At 38.9% G+C, this 19,409-nt stretch overlaps 1 protein-coding gene across 7 annotated transcripts in view; it reads right to left on the bottom strand.

The window, feature by feature from the left end:
• The window catches only part of SNTG1 (syntrophin gamma 1), a 913,627-nt gene that overhangs the window by 345,665 nt on the left and 548,553 nt on the right, over window positions 1-19,409 (bottom strand). For 6 of the 7 annotated variants that reach the window (XM_070076592.1, XM_051843717.2, XM_051843715.2 and 3 more), the window contains one exon: window positions 7,616-7,669. In XM_070076592.1, coding sequence (XP_069932693.1) covers window positions 7,616-7,642 — 27 coding nt within the window. In that variant the 5' untranslated portion in view covers window positions 7,643-7,669. Of the gene's footprint in view, window positions 1-7,615; window positions 7,670-15,397; window positions 17,183-19,409 lie in introns of those variants that run through there. The other variant, XM_051843716.2, reaches the window with a different exon arrangement.

Genomic DNA, 19,409 nt, shown 5'->3' with positions numbered 1-19,409 from the left:
CATATCCACAAGCATACATATGCATACAAACATGTGAACACACATGCATGCACACATACACATGAATGCACACCCATGCTTTGTATCAATGAGGGAATGATGAGGAGGTAAGCAAACTACCTAAGTTAGCACACTTATTACTTATATCAATATTTTTTTCTTATATCCTTGGGAATTATGAAAACAGGCTATGAAGATTCCTGAGTTTGTATTAAGTCATTTTTTACAGGCCCATGAATCTTGCCATTGTTAGAGCATGTTGGAACTATAATATTACCGGGATAATATAAATATTCTCCTGTATAAGCACACCTAACATTCCCACTTGCCGCCAATACAAACAAAATTCCTTTGAGATAGAACATAATCTTTGGCTCTTATTACCACAAAAACTCAAAGGAACAATCACTACTTTGGAGATGACATTTACATGCAATAATTATGGAGCCATTCTTCACTGAATGAACAAATACAAAGCTATGTCATTTTATCCTCAGTATTAAGTAATACAGTATCTCAAGAAAATAATGCTTGAAATATACATTTCCATGGGGATGGCTATAAGCTTGTTTCTTTATATGAATCTATGTTGATGGGAATATATTTAGATACTGGAGCTTTGGAGATCATTCTTTCTGTAACCTGCTTTATCTTGTGAGCTACACTGTACCATATTGCCTTCCACTACACACACACTCTCATATTAGTCTGTAATTATTATCTAAGAGTTATGATGTCCTTTTAGGCAAAAACAGAAATGTGTTCAGCAGCAAGGGCAGCATTCCATCCTCATCTATGGCAGAGGCGCACAGCAGGTGCTCAGTAAATCATACCGATTAATCTATTCTAGAGTATAAGTCAAATGGATATGTCCAGAGGACAAAATATTTCAGCACAAGCAAATTATACTTCTTTAATATGGAGCATCATTTCTCTACATTTTAGCATGGGAAATCTCCTGTTCACAATGTAGTCTTGGCTAGGGGCCAACACTGCGGACACCAATGGGCATTGTGAGGAGAGGAAGATAGGAAATTTGACAACAAAACCAAGAGATCTTAACTGAGCACGCTTGCTGATTTTTCAAGGTACAATATGTTTTGAACCAATTTTCCCCCAGAAGTCCGATGGCAGAGCTCATAGTCACAAATAATGCACTGTTTCAACTTCAGGATGAGAGAAAGCCCAGAAATACATGATAGTTACACATCAAAGTGCTATAAAAGAGCATCCAGGGAAAGTCGAGGAACTAACATGATGCTAGGAGGCTTTCTCATCACATTTCTGATATGGACAAACCTAGCATTCACTCAAGTATTGTGTAAAATGTTCCCTAGTTATTAGAGAATTGTCTTCAAAACATATTGCAGACTTTGAGCTCACTTGTCAGTCCTTGGAGGTCCAGAGTTATAAAACAGAAAGAATAACACAGCATTTTGGTCGAATGGAACATACACACACACACACACACACCAATAAATTGTTGCTTGGTAAAAAGAGCAAACAGAGCAAAGAACAAATAGACAGGAAAATACATTTTCTGGGGGTTATAGGTGTTACATATATTCTACAAGGAAAATTTACCTGGCACACATAAAAATACATTGAAAAACTCATACATTCATTGCCTGTACCAGTACTGTAGAACATTAACAGAGGATGAGACATTAAGGAGACAACACTCTCAACCTCAGAGTATGCCTACTCATTTTAAAAGTATATATATATATATATATATATATATATATATATATGAGGCAATATGGTAGCTGACATGGTAGCAGCAATGAGAAAATGCTTAGATATTCTTGGGGCAAGGGGGTGTTACAGGATAAATGTGGAAGAAAAACATGCATGGCTGGTATTGAAAAAAAAGAAAAAGACAATGACTAGAGAAGACAAAAGCCACTTAATCAAGAGTAAGAAGTGAGAAGAGATGTGGTAGCGTGAAAACGCACAACTCCTGGGGTGCAGGAAGAGCAGGAGGCACATCCTCAGTGCTGAACCTGGGAGGCACAGACGAGAGGGGAGGTATGACAGCAGAGGACGGGGAGGGGCTGCCTGTATAGTGTGTCTGGGGCTTGACAAGTCACTAAAGCAGAGGACCTGCAGAAATGAGAGAAATGAAATGATGGGCATTCATGCATGCCTCCTAAATATGGCATAGTAGAAGATGCAAAGGAAATGGAAGAATTAAAATATTGTTGTTATTTGAGCAGAGATTATCAGGGCTGGAAGCCAGCTGTGTTAGTCAGAGCTGCTTCAGGTCATGAGGAAAGATGGCAGGTGCAGATGGCAGGTGCACTCACAAGGAGGGGCCTGGCTGGATGAGATCCTCACCATAGACATGTGGTCACCTGTTTCACATGTTTGCTATTTAAAAACCAGTTGTGTTCACTCTGTGCCAAGAAAGATTCACTGTCCTACTCCTCAATAACCAAGGGCAAGCATTTCCAAGACAGCAGGGGGCAGAGGACTGGGATGTAGCCACAGCCAATGGAAATGGAACAGCTGGGCCTAGTTTCTGCTCTTGACCAGTGATCTAGGTTATCTCAGGTTCATGTTGGGAAGCCTCCAGCAATCGTTCATATGCATGTCACAGTGTGGCATCTTTCACCAGAGAGCATGTTGGTCAAGACTCTCTCCTACGTGTGAGAGTTTGCCCTAACCTCTAAGACTCTGTTTAAAAAACAGGTCCATATGTCTGCCTCAGGGTACCTGGGATGCACACAAGGCTCTGCTTCTGATTCTAGCTTCCTGCCAGTGCAGACACTGGGAGGCAGCAGGTAATGGGCCAGGTCATTACATCCCTGCACCCCTGTTGGAGACCTAGCTGAGTTCCCTGCTCCTGGACTTTGCTCTGCCACAGCCCTAATCATGGCAGGCAAAGGTGCTCCCACACCTCCCTGTGTAACTTTGTGTGTGTCAGTTTCCCTGCCGATCTCTTTCTGCCTTTCAAATAAATATATGAAAATTTTAAGAACAAACTTTCCTAATTCTGAAGAAGAACCACAGCATCTTGACCTAGCTTCTTGGGAATTTGTAGATGAACTTTCTTTCTAGCATGCTACATGAACAGAAGACACTGCTGGTAGGGAAGAGGCTTGATCTACACTTCCCCATGCAGTGTTTCAGGGCTTAAAAATGGGAGGCAGGATTACAGGATGCCCCTTAAACAGCACCAAATTCAAAGTCTTCACAGATCTGTGTACCTCAATTACTTGAAAATTGATATCACCTATATGATTATTTGCCCCAAATTTTAGGATATATTTATGACATCTTTATTCACATAGCAAATATTTGTCTTCAAACTTTGTTGACTGTGTATGTACTGCCCATAAATGAAAAAAAATTGTGCTGTATGAATTAAAATATACTTTAAAGTCAAAATTTTAAAAGGATTATTCCAAACAAGTGATGTATATCAAATTTTGTTTTCCTGTGTCAGATGTATGATTCTATCTAGCACCTAGATTGTACAGAAGTCTTCACTGGAGTCTATTTGTTTGAAGGAATCATTAAATATTTGTATTTTTAATTACCTAAAAAGAAATACTTTTAAAATTCTAGTCATTGCTTATGTTTTCTGCCAATCAATAAAGATGTGGTTATTGATTTGCTTAAACAAATCTCACATTTAACTTATTAAAATTTTATAAATGTTTAAACGTGTTACCATATATGGAACTTTAAAAAGTAGACTATCACCAATTTTCTAGTTAAAAGTCAAGAGGTTTTAAATTTATGATCCAATCTTTCACAGAATCAAAATATGTTTTTGTGAATCTATGTCTGTGTTTTCATTTTGAAATGTAACATTCACAATATCAGACGTAAGAAGCAACACATTACCAGAAACCAGGCAGAGAACATAATGCGGACTGCAAGTACTCTTGCAGGTGTCCTCACTATTTTTATATTTTGGTCTCCAAATGCAATTAAATTTGTTTTGTAAACCATTGTTTCGGTAAGCAGCAATTACACTGTGCTACGATGCAGCATGATCCACTAAATGCTGTTTCAGGCAGAGTGTTTTTAAGGATTACCTTAACTGAATTCTAACCACTTTTGACTTCCCAGCACAAGTCTTGTTGACACCACATGTAGTGGCTTCAGCAATACTTAGTTCCATATCTCATTTTTAATATTCTCGTATCTTGTCATCACAAGAAGATTTCAACAGTGAATTATTAGTCTGTCTCATAATAAGAATTATTAACCACAATATAATTCTGGCATCCTCTTACAATGCTGGCATCCTCTATAAAAGCACCAGTTTGGGCCCCAGCTTCTCCTGATCCAGCTCTCTGCTACTTTGCCTGGGGAGGCAGCAGAAGATGGTCTAAGAACTTGGGCTCTTCCATTCATGTGGGAAACACAGATGGAGTTTCAGGTTCGTGGCTTTAGCCTGGCTCAACCCCGGCTGTTGTGGCCATTTGGAGAGTGAACCAGCAAATGGAATATTCTCTCTCTACCTCCCTCCCTCTCTCTATCTCTCCCTCTTTCTCTCTCTTTTTCTCTCTCTTTATCCTCTCTCTTTCACTCAGCCTTTCAAATAAATAAATAAACATTTCTGTAAAAATAGTGATTAGATCAAAGTCATAGATTGTGTCTTTCTATGAATAGCTAGATTAAATTATGTATTTATGGATTATAGTCTTTAATGTAAAATGTAGAGAAAATATGTTTTCACAGTCAGTACAAATATGTGGATTAATTTTAAGGAAGACAAATGTGTAAGTTAAATCTGAGGAAAAGCTAAATAAAAGAACTCATATTGACTTATTTAAACGCATGGATTTATTTTTATGACACTCAAAGAGCAGAGAAAATCAGTAATGATATCAGACTGTTGGGACACTTTTTCATCTAACAATATATTTTGTTATTTGCCCAAGTTGCATTTTCTGAAAGTCTTTACCTTCATAATTGTTTCTTGCTAGATTTTTAAATCAAAATTTCTTTTAAAGAATTCTGACATTGTGTTTTTAAGAGCAGAAAGTTTTTTAAACACTAAGTGGGAATTTCTTTTAAAAAGAATCTTTATTATATATTGAAGGTGCTTTCAAATGACAGTTGTTTGGACAGGCTTCTCTGTTCCTTTGCAAAAAGTCTTTCTGTCATCTCATGCTAATATTCTGCCTTGGTCTGCCTGATGGATATGGAAAAGAGACTTTGATCATTTTCCTTATTAGTAGTCAAGAGAGCCAAGTCTTATTTAATGTATCTTGGACTATTACGTAATTTCCAACAAAGTAGTGTCTTAGAATGTGGTTGGAACTTAGAATTAGGAGTCCCAAGCTACACATATGCTTGATTTTGACTAATTAACTAAATGGCACTCAGAATTTCATAAAAAATTCTCAATTTCCTCAAGTGCAAAATGAAAGGCCCAATTAGCTTTCTGGTTCCTGTACACTTAAATGTTTCAAGGCTGTAAATTTCAGGCTAATTCTTTGACTTTGGTCATTTTTCAGAACAATTTGTTCATTTTCAGGGTATCTGTATTCTGTCAATCCAGCCAGGATGTGGACTATACATGGATGCTAGGATAGCACAGCTTATGGCAGTTCTATCCGTCCTAGGGAAAGACTAAAATGATACTCTTTAAGGGCCTGTTGCAAGAGAACAACAACCAGCTCCTACAAGGTGAATGATCACTATGGTATTACGATTGTAAAACAGATCTTATGAACCTTAAATAGAATTTGATAGATATCTCAAAACAATACATTAAAAGATTTGTTTTAAATAAAATAAGTTTAGGGAATCTTCTATCATACTGTGAAGTCCAATACAAAGCATTTGTTAAACACAACAAGAATCTCATGTGTCCTATAGGCTTATTATTCGAGCAAATATCTATTCAGTTTCAATGAATTCCTTACTGCTAAATACATAAGACAACACTTTGATGGAAAAAAAGACTTGCTACATGCAAATTTGAGTGTGCAATTAAAAGTACAAGTGACACAGAATTAAATCTTAATGTTAGAATACAAAACTTCTAAAAGAATAATATATGAAAAGATATGAGTTTTCTAAAAATGTAATTAAAATATATTTATTTTGGTGCAAAAAATTAAATACATTAAAGAGTTTTTTTCTTTAATATACTGAAGTGCCCAAGTAAGTGCTGAGTTAAAAAGATGATAAGTTACACACTCTGACTTTACAGTATTCAATATTGCACAAGAGCGATCTTGTAAATGAAAAAGCTGTAATATAATTTAAAAAGAGGTAGCATAGAGCTATGTTTAAGCCATTACAATAATTAAATTTTTGAAAATGAAAACATAAGAATAGAGATACGAAAGCAACTTTTTAGTCCTCCAAATGGCATTCTGAAATTTTCACCCACTGTGACAAACATGCTTAAACATATTTTTCAAATTGCTTTAGAAGAAAATAAAGAATTTGTTTCCATAAATCCATATAACTTTAAACAAATGATATTTTACTAAAAAGGCTATCTTCACAAATATCAAGACTGAAGCCTTTGATTTCTTTGGTTTGATTTTAATATTACCATGAGTAATTCAGTTACAGGTTTTTGTTTGTTTGTTTGTTTGTTTGAGTTGCTTATGTACAATAAAAAATACTGTAAAATATTTAAGCAAATACAAACCATTTTCTAATGTATAAATATTTGTATTTTGCCTGAAGATAAATATTTGCATTTTTTCCATAGAGTGAAAAAAAAAAACAATGCTTTGAAGGTTTCATAATTAGTCAAAAAAAAAACACATAGTATTTCTTGTTGAGATAGAATGGTATCTTCCTTGGGGAGAGTGCACCACTGAAGTGTAATACTTCAACGATCTTTAATATCCTTGAGTGAAACTAATGCATCATTCTAACTCATTCTAAAGTGTGATGTCAGCACCACAGAAAATTTGAATTGCTACATATTGATACTTAACTGATATTAAATACTTAAATAATAGGAAATTATAATTGTAGAGTTTTAGTGCTAAAAGGGCCCTTAGATGTCATCTCATTTACAATCATTTATACAAAACAAAATTCCTTCCAATGCTTCCACTACCTGAAGTCTCAGAGTGTGTGGTTGATGGAGAGGAGCAATCCAATTATATTAAATATGCTCCATTCTCCTTTTTTTTTAAAGATTTATTTATGGATTTGAAAGGCAGAGTTACAGAGAGAGCAAGAGAGACAGGCAGAGAGGTCTTCCATTTGCTGGTGGCCACAATGACTGAGGCTGTGCCACGCTGAAGCCAGGAGCCAGGAGCTTCATCCTAGTATCCTATGTGGGTACAGAGGCTCAAGCACTCAAACCATCTTCCATTGTTTTATCAGAAACATTAGCAGGGAGCTGGACTGGAAGTGGAGCAGCTAGGATTCAATCTTACTGTGTCACAGCACTAGCCCTTGCTCCAGTCTTCTTAACAAAAAAGAGAGAGATAAAATGTGAAACTTGACCATGCACACTTTGGTTTTCTAGCTTTGTAGGAAGAGAATACAAACTGGAAATGAAATCAGCCCATCTCCCACTCTCCATCAAAAGCAGCACTCCACCACTAGGCAGTGAGGCCAAGATATTCTGATCATACTATTTTACCAATTTGAAAAGCATAAAGTCTGCACCTACCTCCTCACAGGCGGTTCTGAAATCCATGTGCTATGGCACCACAAAGAATGTCGTCTGAAAAGACAGAAATGGTGAGCCATTAAGCACAGTGTCAAAAGTAAGACAAGTGTGAAAAATGGTGAAGTGGATCCTGCGGGGAAACTGTGCTTGAAACCACCTATAAGGAACTCCAGGGTCTGCTGAAGAGAGAAAGAAAGAAAAAAAAAAAGTCAAATCTTCAGGTTTTGCGTGTCCAGGGTGATGGAAGATGTGCAAGTCTACACACCTCTCTATTTGAGAAAGCACACAGACATGATCTACAATGACCTATGATATGATTAATCTTTGCTCTCAGGTGTTCTCTCAATCCCAGAATTAATTTTGAACTCTGAGTCTACAACTGGGAAAGAAATTTCAAATGGAGTAATTAAAAGTTGCCTTTCATATGGTTCTCTCTTGAAAAAAGTTGACTAATCTTTCTCTTTTTAATTAAAAACTGCATGCATGAATGATTTGCTGTGAAACTTAAAATTTTATTCACAGACAGTATAATCTCAGGAAGCAAGCTATTTATCAGAGCAAATGATATTAGATAAATCAATAAATGAAATACCCAACACAGATTTCCACTTTGGGTTCATGATCACACTGAAAAGATGGACATAGACATAAATGCCTATAAGGGATTTGAAAATATTGTTTTAGAAAGCTTCATTTCTACTAGATGATAAAATTAACAAAATCAAGAGTTCCTACAAAAATCTGACACCTTGATACTAAAAAACAACACAATGTGGGGACAAAATGAAATGGGGAGACGAATGGGAGACTTCAAAGTATGCTTAATTTCCAAATGATGTACTCAGCAAAATTAATCTTCATTCCCAACGTTGAATTGCTAATCTGTAAAACCCCATATTAATTTAATCTTGCATGGTCATTTTTTTCCTTGTAGGACATTGATGAATGCTTGATCGGGTAAGTGTGCTACACTAGAGTTGGAGGTGTTACTCATGCTGTCCTTGTATTATCACTATTGGCTTTGAAAGAAAAGAGATTGACCATTTTCAACAGTAACAAAACATATGACAAAATATTTCCACTGGATAAGTCATGTGAGTGGTGGGCCATATATTATTTTATTGAAATACATGAAGTTGCTGATGACAGTAATGTATCAAGAAATTATTAGCAAAGAAAAGCTCAATTTGATTACCAATATCATAATTTGGATCCAGCATTGTGGTATAGCAGATTAAACCACCACCTGTAACACCAGCTCTGCCTCCAATCCAGCTCCATGCTTATGTACCTGGAAAAGCAGCAAGAGATGGTCCAAGTTCTTGGGCTCCTGCTCTCAAGTGGGACACACAGATGGAGTTCCTGGCTCCTAGCCCAACCCTGGCGCTGCAGGCGTTTGTAGAGTGAAACAGAGAATGCCTTTCTCTGTCTCTCTCTTCCCATTCCAATTAATAAATAAAAACTTTCATATTAGAACACTTTTAGATTTACAGAAAAAGTGAGAAAATGGTACAGACTCTTCCTATGTTGCCCCTCCATCATTGTCCAGTATTTTCTTATTTTAATATGCTATATTTGTTACAACTAATAAGGTACTACTGATACATCATTCATTTCTAAAGTCTACACTTTATTGATATTTCCTTAATTTTTTTCCTAACGTCCTTTTTTGGTTTCTGAGATCCCCCGTAGGGCATCACATCATATTTAGTCAACTGTTGTCCTCAGGGACCTCTTGACTGTGATGGTTTCTAAGACTTTCCTTGTTTTTAAGGAATTTGTCAGTTCTTGAGGAGAACAGATCAGAAACTTTTAAAATGCTTCTCCATTGGAATTATTCTGATTTTTTTTTTCAGGATTAAATTGGGATTAACAGAGATGAAGCACCATTTTCACTTCAAGCAAGCAAAGCTGCATGCTTTCAACATGTCTTCGCCCTACTGATGTTTGCTAACCTGCAAGAGGCAGAACGAGTTAGGTCTCTCCCTTATAATGTTTCCCTCTCTTCCCCCACTACATCCTGTACTCTGGAGAAATATCACTCTAAGCATTCCTTACCTACAGTTGGAAGCAGGGCTTCCCATCCCTTAGGGTGCAGTATCCACACAAATCATTTGTAATTATTCTACATGGGAGATTCATCTCTTCTCTCCCATTTAGTATGATGCAGTCATTTCCTAACTGGCAGATCAAGGAGATGCAAGTATGTTTGCTAACTCATGTGAGTAAGCACATCTTCATAAACATTTCCATGCAGAGCCATCTCTATATTGAGCTAAACATGATCTTAGTGGTGTTCTACTTCTAATACGCAATGGCATGCACCATTCCACTGCCCACTTGCTTCTCTGTCAATTCCCACTCCAACAGTGAGAAACTTAGCTCCCATTGGTCTGCCATTCAGACACTTACCTGTATATTATGCACAAATAGTCACGTCAGTATCATTAACCTATAGCATGTGGGAAACAGCTTTATCAACACAAGTATACCTGACTTTGCCTTTAGTCTTCCAGCCTGCACTCATAACCAGAACCGTGTGTGCCCACTTCAGTGGTGAGTGAGTAGGAAAACCATGCGCTGGTTTCCTTAAAGGTTTTGCATGTTTCCGGAAACGTGATCTCTTACACTTCTGCCATTGCATGGAAAGAGCCTGCAGAAAAGCTGCCGCTCCAGCAGCCTGGCCTCAGATGACCCAAACCACACAGGGTGAAACAGAGGTAGCTTAAAGCCCTGTGTGGAGCAGAACTGCCTGTCCAACTGTAGACCTCTAAGTAAAATAAATGCTTAATATTTCCACTGATAATCTTTTGTGCCAAGCTGACCAGGTGAAGAATGAAGCTATTCAATACAACGCTAATCCTGGTGATATTATGAAGGTACTGCGTAGAGGTGGGTAACATCTACAATCAGCTTACTTTAACTAAAGAAGCTTATGCTCAGTAATATGGACAGGCCTCCTTTAATTGGCTGGAAAGCCTTAGAAACAAGCACTGAGGTGTCTCTGAGAAAGAAATTACGTCTCAGGACTTCAGAATCTATGCCTGTGCAAGTTTCTGTGTGCTAATGGACATATAAAGAGTTCAGGCTTGATGGACCCTCACATTCGGTCTCTCCCTCTCTGTGTGGCTCTGTCATTCAAATAAATAAATAAATACATCTTTTAAAAAAACTATGATTTAACTACTAATACATAATTGCCAAATATTTTCATCTTTATATTTAGGGAAAAGAAAAAATGTTTATTGATTTCTGTGTGTCAGTGTAAGTTTTACTTATGGGGAAAAAAACAACAAAGCCTTTTGGAAATGACTTTTTAAACTTGGGTATTAGAAAACTTCATCACTTAAAATATGGAGATAAGACTAACAATGCGTAAGTAGCCTGGACAAATCAGGTGATAAAATTACCTGTAATGTTTATGGAATCACAATATCCTAATGCAACCTACTTCATCCCTGATCTGTTTAGATTGCTCATGACCATTTCAGAGATAAGCCACAGTGTGGAAGAACTGTACCCTCAGGAAGTCTGTTTCTAGTATTGTTAGATCTGTGACTCAATGGACAATGGAGACATCCTGCTTCCTACCTTGGGAAAATGAACACAGGACTGAGCATTTCCTGATTATTCAGGGTGCTCTGGGTACATGTCCTGGGTCAACAGAATTGATCTCGGTCCAAAGGTCTTGCCTCTTAGGACTAGATCTAATTCAGAAACTGATGGGACCAGTCACCATCCATTAGTCTCAGAGCAGCATCAGTTGCGATTGATTAAACTTCATCTTTGTAAACAAAAAGCAGAAAGTAAAATTAGAAAAACTCAGTCAAGTTTGTGCATGCTACATAAAAAAAAAAAATCCTACTTACTAATTCCTTTCAAATGCTCCATTTCTCAGGTGACTGATTAAAATAAAAATTGTATACCTCTGCAACTACACACAAACACACACAGAGAGAAAACACTGAAGTAGGAACTAAATGGTTATATAGAGTAAAATAGAAAGCACTGATGCAAAAACGTGTGGCATTTAAATGGTTTAGGTAATTTCCAGAATGCTTTGCTTGGTTAGTGTAAAGAAGTCTCTAAAATACTCTGCTTACTCTGACAGTTCAGTTTACTGAAGGGAAAGATGTTATCTATTTATAGAGTTTGCCCTAGGCAAAATAATGAAATATGCAAAACTGAACTTCTATCTCTGTGTATCCCCAACCCAAACCCAGCAGGCACCCTCTCCACATGCATTCCCATCTTCAGGTTGTGGCTTGACTGTGTGCGACGACAAGATTAATTGGGCCTTCTCTCCCAAGGCTTGTTAAATACTAGGATTAAAAATAATAGTTACAGTCATGTGGGTTTCATCTTTTGTGAACATTTTGTTCATTTAGCAATGTGTACCTTAGAAGCCACTCTGTATGCGTCTTTAATCTTTCTATATTTGTTAGGATACTGGCTGATTACCATGTTGCTTTTTAAAAAAAAAGACTTATTTATTTGAAAATCAGATTTACAGAGAAAGGAAAGATAGAGAGAGAGAGAGAGAGAGAGAGATCTTCCATCAGCTGGCCTCAAAGGCCAGGGCAGGGCCAGGCCTACTCCAGGAGCCAGGGGCATCATCTGGGTCACCCACTTGGGTAGCAGGGGACCAAGCACCTGGGCCATCTTCTGTTGTTTTCCCAGGCCATTAGCATAGAGCTAGAATGGAAGTGGAGCTTCAGGGATAAAACGCAACCATAGGAAATACTGGTGCTGCAAGTGGTACAGGTTTATCAACTGCACCACAAAGCCAGCCTTGTGGCAGATTATTTTTTAAAAACATATGTGTACAACAAGGATAGGAATCTGTTTTTCCCTCTTGATAGGGCCCAAACCTAAAATGGGAGGTGATTTAAAAGTGTCTGCAACCCACTCTCCTTCCACTGCATTTGTCTGCCATTCTCAGCGTGTGGGGGCTGAGAGTCATGTTCTCATTCTGTATCCAAATTCCTGCCAAGGCAAAAAATGGGAGTTGCACATGTTCATTCATTCTTCCTGTTCCATTGCTGTCTTCTCATTATCAGATCACAAATAGCTACATAGAGGCTGGGAAATGCAGCATTTATGGGGGTAGCTCTGTGACCAGCTAGAATATGTATTTGCAGGGAAAAGGGGATGGCCACAGATCCTGGCCATGAGAACTGACCTTAAGAAGGTCTTTGCTCAAAAGCGTTCTTCTGGGGCCGGGATTGTGGCACAGTGGGTAAAGCCACAGCCTGTGACGCTGGCATCCCAAATGGGTGGGAGTTTGTGTCCAGCTGCTGTATTTCTGACCCAGCTTCATACTGATGGCTTAGGAAAAGCTAAGGAACATGGCTCAAGTACCTGGGCCCTTGAACCTATATGAAAGACCTGGATGAAGTTCCTGGCTCCTGGTTTTAGCCTGGCTCAGTCCTGGCCATTGTGGCCATCTCAGGGAATGAACCAGTGGATGGAAAGTCCCTCCCCCCACCACCTATTACTCTTTCAAATAAATAAATACATCTTTAAAAAAAGGTGTTCTTACCACATTTAACTTTCACATGTATCCCTTTAGAAAATGCTTCCCAATTTAAAAAAATACTTTTTTTATAACTTTATTTATTTTTTTTTTTTTTTGACAGGCAGAGTAGACAGTGAGAGAGAGAGACAGAGAGAAAGGTCTTCCTTTGCCATTGGTTCACCCTCCAATGGCCGCTGCGGCCGGCACGCTGCAGCCGGTGCACCGCACTGATCTGAAGGCAGGAGCCAGGTGCTTATCCTGGTCTCCCATGGGGTGCAGGGCCCAAGCACTTGGGCCATCCTCCACTGCCTTCCTGGGCCACAGCAGAGAGCTGGCCTGGAAGAGGGGCAACTGGGACAGAATCCGGCGCCCCGACCGGGACTAGACCCCAGGGTGCCGGCTCTGCAAGGCGGAGGATTAGCCTATTGAGCCGCAGCACCGGCCAAAAAAATACGTTTTATTTATTTGAAATGTTGAATGATGGGGAAGCAAGAGAGGAAGAAAGACAGACACCTTCCATCAGGTGGTTCACTGTCCAAATATCTCCAATGATTGGGGATATGCCAGGAACCTGAAACTGCATCTGGGTCTCCCATGTGGGTGGCAGGGACCCACATACTTGAGCCATCACCTGCTACTTTTCCAAGTGCATTATCAGGGAGCTAGATTGGAAGCAGAACATTCAGGACTCATACTGAAACTCCAATTTGGACAGCATCGCAGTTCAAACCACTGTGCCACACACCAGTCCCCTAAATGCCTCTATTTAAGATAATTTTTTGTAGGTCCTAAGGTTATTGAGGAAATTTTACGGAATTTTTGCTATTTTTTTATCTTTTTCCTTAAAAAACTGTATCATATTGGGCTGCATATGCCCTCTTCTTATTGCAAAGTAGTCATGATTTTTTTGAAATTTTCAGTATGTCCCTGAGGATGTTACACAAAATCAAATTAAAAAATGAAATAACTACACTGTCGATGGTGTTTGTTACTTTATGGAAACTCTGAATGTCTAAGTTGATTTTACAACCTATAAATGTTAATTCCTAAAGGCATATTGCTTTTATACAAAAATTATTTAGCCAGATCTTCGACATTTGAGTGGACATTTATTTTTTATTATATAGTCTTGACTTTGTACTATATAAAAAGTAGTTTGGGGGTGGTCATTTTGTGTAGCAATTAAGACACTGGTTAAGTTACCTGTGTCCCTTATTGCAGTACCTGACTCCCTTGTGACAACAGCTTCTTGGTAACATAGCCCCTTCAGGCATTACTAATGACTCCAGTTACTGGAGTTTTGCCACCCGTGCGGGAAATCTAGGTTGAGTTACAGGCTCCAGATTTTAGCCATAGCTAGAGGCCATTGTCGGCATTTGGAGAGTGAAACAGTAAACAGGCTCTCTCTGCTTTCCTTTCTCGCTGTCTTTCTCTGTCTTTAAAAAGACTGAAGCATTTGTTCAAAGAAAAAAATAAATATTTGAAAAAAGAAGTTTTTGCATCAATGATGTTTCACTTAAAGGAAATGAATAAATTTTACAAATTCATGACTGAGGTGCCAGGTAAATACTGTTGTCCTACTGAATTAGAAGTAAATCAAATAAGATGTTGAGATAGACAAATGTGCATGAAGGAATCCTGTAAAAAGATAAATGATGTCCCATTATGCAAAAGTTATCATTTCATCCAGATTTAGAAAATGAAATTATGTAGATTTGTTAAACTTTACCATGTACACAGAAATATGACAACAAAAGTTATGGAAGTGAATATAAATATTAGCTTTGCCATTTGTGGTACAGTGAACTGCCACTTGGAATGCTCACTTTTCATATTGGAGTACCAATTCAATTCTTGGTTACTCTGCTTCCAACCCAGCTTCCTGCTAATCAGAAGCTGCAAATGAAGTACTTGGGTCCCCGCCACACATGTGGAAGACCTGGCTGTATGGGATTCCTGCCTTCTAGCTTTTGCAAGGCCCAGCCCCAGCTGTTGCAGCCTTTTGGGTGTGAACTGGTGGATGGATGATCCCTGTACATGTACATCTTTCTAGCTCTGTCTGGTTCTAGCACTGTTATTCTGCCTTTCAAGCAGATGAAAATGCATAAATATTAAAATAATTTATGATGCCAACACATTTATTGTTTTTCTCTCCACATCCAAGTTTTTACCGAAGAAAATATAGGCTTCTTAGTGCACACTTTTACTACTTCCAAGAATTTAGCCAAGCTCATTTCTCTTTCTCAGTTCCCTCAAATACACACCTTTTTAATTCCCAAATGTCCGGCAATTTATATGTGCTTATTCTCTGCAACTGATTCAGGAGATTGAAACTTTGAGGAACTTGTCTTGTGATGCTGGCTTCAGAGTTGCTAGGTGCTGAGTCTGAAGACTTAGTCCATTTCCCTTGGCAGTTATTTTACTGCTTAGCAGAGTGGATGGCTCACATCTGTAGGAATGAATAAGGACTCCTGATCTCTGTAGGAACAAGGCTTTCACTCGAGGACAGCATCTCTGGTCATGCGGATTTTCAAGGAAAGATGAAACATATATTTTGAAATTAATTATTTTGTTGCTACTTTCAAAATCTTTCCTCCATGTGCAGATGTCTGGACAATACATTGTGTGACTGTCTCTATTCTCACTCTAAATAGTTCTGGATAGAAGGTTTAACTACGAAGGCTGTAGTTAAAGGCAGTAAATTCTAAATGCAGTATATAAAGAGTACTGTCAGCTGAGCACTGTGCATAACTTACACCTGAAGGTGAAGACAAAGAGAGAAACAGGTTAAGGGGTTATTTTTTACAAACCATGGGAAAGCACTATTTTCATTCTATCTATATAAAACTTGTGAAGTAGATTAAATAAAGGCCAGTGACACACAGAGGCATCCACAAACAACTATTTAACTTGACAAAGACACAGAAAGACAGACAGAGCAATGAGAGCATCATGCTGCAAGTCAGGAAGTGTGCTGTAAGGTCTGGGATCCTTTCTCCTGAATCATTAATTTAAATGATCAGAGGCTCAGTACCCTTTTCTCTCCAATGAGGTAAATACTCATGGACTTTTCTCTTAATAATTCTGTAAAAGTTTTTTTTAAGATTTATTTATGTATTTCATAGGGTTGCAGAAAGATGGGAAGAGACAGAGAGACAGAGCTCTTCCATCTACTGGTTAACTTCCCAAATGACTGCAAAGGCCAAGGTTGAGCCAGGTTGAAACCAAGATCTTCATCTGGGTCTCCCACATGGGTGGTAGGGGTCCAAGTAGTTGGGACATTTTCTGCTGCTTTTCCCAGGCCACCAGTAGGAAGCTGGATTGGACATGAAACAGGACAGACACAAACCAACACCCACAAAGGATCCCGGTATCAAGGGCAGTGGCTTTACTCACATGCCACAGTGCTGTCCCCAATGCTATAAAGATCTAATGAGACCCAATATGCGTGTTATTGTTGAAAAATAGATGATTTACTATCAGAATAGGAGTGAAAAAAAATTACCCCACAAGTAAAACTTAGTAAGATGATACAGAAAAAATATTTTACTCATTCTAGGAAATATAAAACCATACTCTCAACAGCAAGAATCCTGCTCAATTTTTAGTAACTGCCAACTCTATTATAAATATGAAGCAGAGGACATATGTGATCTACAGTTATACCTGTGGGCAATATGCTACTCCAAAATTTGAAGAATTTTTGAGTTGAAGATAATTAGAATACAGATGCAGATAGGTGCTCAGCCCTCCCTCTATTTGCCTGACAGCAGGACTTAGATTTCAAAGATAAAAGAGTTCTCTCCTCCTGGATCTACCAGGGCCAGCAGAGGCCAACCACATCAGACTCTCATGTGCCAGGAAATGACTCCAGAGGAATCTATGTAACCAACCTTTATTGAGTAGCATTTAATTTTCATGTATCTGCCTTCCCGCAAAGTCTGTAGGTATTCAAATCTTTTTTCTTTGTCTGTCTTTTCACTTCTCCAAATGACTGTTCTCTGTGAAACTCAAAGATACCTTTTTTTTTAAATTTTAATTTAGATATAAGGCCACACAATAGAAGGCTTATTATTATCATTATTATTATTATTATTATTATTTTGGACAGGCAGAGTGGACAGTGAGAGAGAGATACAGAGAGAAAGGTCTTCCTTTGCCGTTGGTTCACCCTCCAATGGCCGCTGCGGCCGGCGCACTGCGGCCGGTGCACCGTGCTGATCAGAAGGCAGGAGCCAGGTTGCTTCTCCTGGTCTCCCATGGGGTGCAGGGCCCAAGCACTTGGGCCATCCTCCACTGCACTCCCTGGCCACAGCAGAGAGCTGGCCTGGAAGAGGGGCAACTGGGACAGAATCCGGCGCCCCGACCGGGACTAGAACCCGGTGTGCCGGCGCCACGAGGCGGAGGATTAGCCTAGTGAGCTGCAGCACTGGCCATCAAAGATACCTTTTTAAAATGATTTGAGGAACTGAGAGACAGAGGGCGAAATAGAGCTCCTACCTACTGGTTAACTACCCAAATGACTGCAATGTCTAGGGCTGGTATCCCACATGAATGGCAGCTCTCAGCTATTACCTGCTGCCTTTGAGGGCCAGCATGAAGGAAGGTGGAATCTGGAGCTGGACCTGGAACTCAAATCCCGGCACTCCAATATGGGACACAAGCACCCTAACTAGTGTGTTAACCATGAGGGCAAATGCTTGCCCCTGAAATATACCTCTTTGGAATCAGTCATTCCCTGGTTATATATAAAATACCCAATTTAACAAATTTCTGTTCCTCTTTAGTTAATTGGTCAGATGCATCTAAGAGTCAATGGCAGTTACCAGTTTTCCCGAAACACAGTAATGAAAAAGTCCAAGTTTTCATCAAACTATAAGGATCTTGTCCACATATCACGTCCTGTCCCCATTTAAATGGGACTAATATAGCACACATGATAGGATTGTGCTTTCTTTTCTTAAACAGCACAGATAACATGGTTTGCAAGTTGAAAGTTTGTGCCAAACCCACATTTAGCCAGCCTACTGGTGCCATTTTTTCAACAGGTGTCCTCACTTCACATCTCAATGACATATTTCGGTAATTGTCTCCAGATTTCAAACTTCCTCACTATGATTGTGTCTCTAATGGTGATTTGTTATCAGAATATCTGATGTTACAACTGTAATTGTTTTGGAGTGCCATGAACTACACCGGTACATGATGGCAAACTTAACTGATCAATGTTTTGCCTGCTTTGATTATTTCACCACCTGACTGTTCCCCCATTTCTTTTCTTCTCCTCAGGCCTCCCTATCCCCTGAAACAACATAGTGTTGAAATTATGCTAATTAATAACTCTGTAATATCCTCTCATGTTTCAAATGAAAGGAAGGGTATAGTGTTTCTCATTTTAAATGAAAAAAAAAATATAAATGATTCAGCTCGGTGAGGAATGGATGCCAAAAGCCGAAATAGCCTGAAAACTAGACCTCTCACACTGAGCAGAAAAAACTGTGAATCTGAAGGAAAAGATCTTGAAGGAAATGAAAAGTGCTACTTTGGTGAACACTATAGATAAGAAACATATTGCTCATATGGAGAAATATTTGGTGGCCTGGATAGATCAAAGCAGCCACAGCATCCCATTAAGGGAAAGCCTAGTTCACAGCAAGATCCTAATTATTCAATTCTGTGATGGCTGACAGAGGTGAAAGGAAGTTAAAGAAAGTTTGCTTCATAAGATTTAAGGAACGAAGCCATTTCTACAACACAAAAGGGCAAGGACAGGGAACAAATGCTGATGGAGAAGCTGCAGCCAGATATTCTGAAAGTCTAGCTGGGGTCATGGATAAAGTTGGCTATGCCAACAGATTTTCAATGTAGATAGAACATGTAGGACTTTGGGTTTTTTTTAATTAATTTATTTATTTGAAAACCAGAGTTACACAGGGAGAGAAGGAGAGGCAGAATGAAAGAGAGAGAGAGAGAGAGAGAGAGAGAGAGAGAGAAAGTCTTCCATCCACTGGTCTACTCCCCAAATGCCTGCAATGGCTGGAGCTGCACCTATCTGAAGCCAGGAGCCAAGAGCTTCCTCTGGGTCTCCCATGTGGGTGCAAAGGCCCAAGGAATTAGATCGGGTCCATCTTCTACATTCCCAGGCCATAGCAGAGAGCTGGATTGGAAGTGGTGCAGCCTGCACACATATGGCATGCGGCTACACATCCCGCCCCTATGTAGGACTTTTGTCTCTAGGGAGAAGTTAGTGCCTGGCTTCAAAGCTTTAAACAAAAT

The sequence above is a fragment of the Oryctolagus cuniculus genome, chromosome 6, assembly GCF_964237555.1.
Source record: "Oryctolagus cuniculus chromosome 6, mOryCun1.1, whole genome shotgun sequence".
In the NCBI taxonomy this organism is placed as follows: Eukaryota; Metazoa; Chordata; class Mammalia; order Lagomorpha; family Leporidae; genus Oryctolagus; species Oryctolagus cuniculus.
This window is presented reverse-complemented; position numbering and strand designations above follow the sequence as displayed.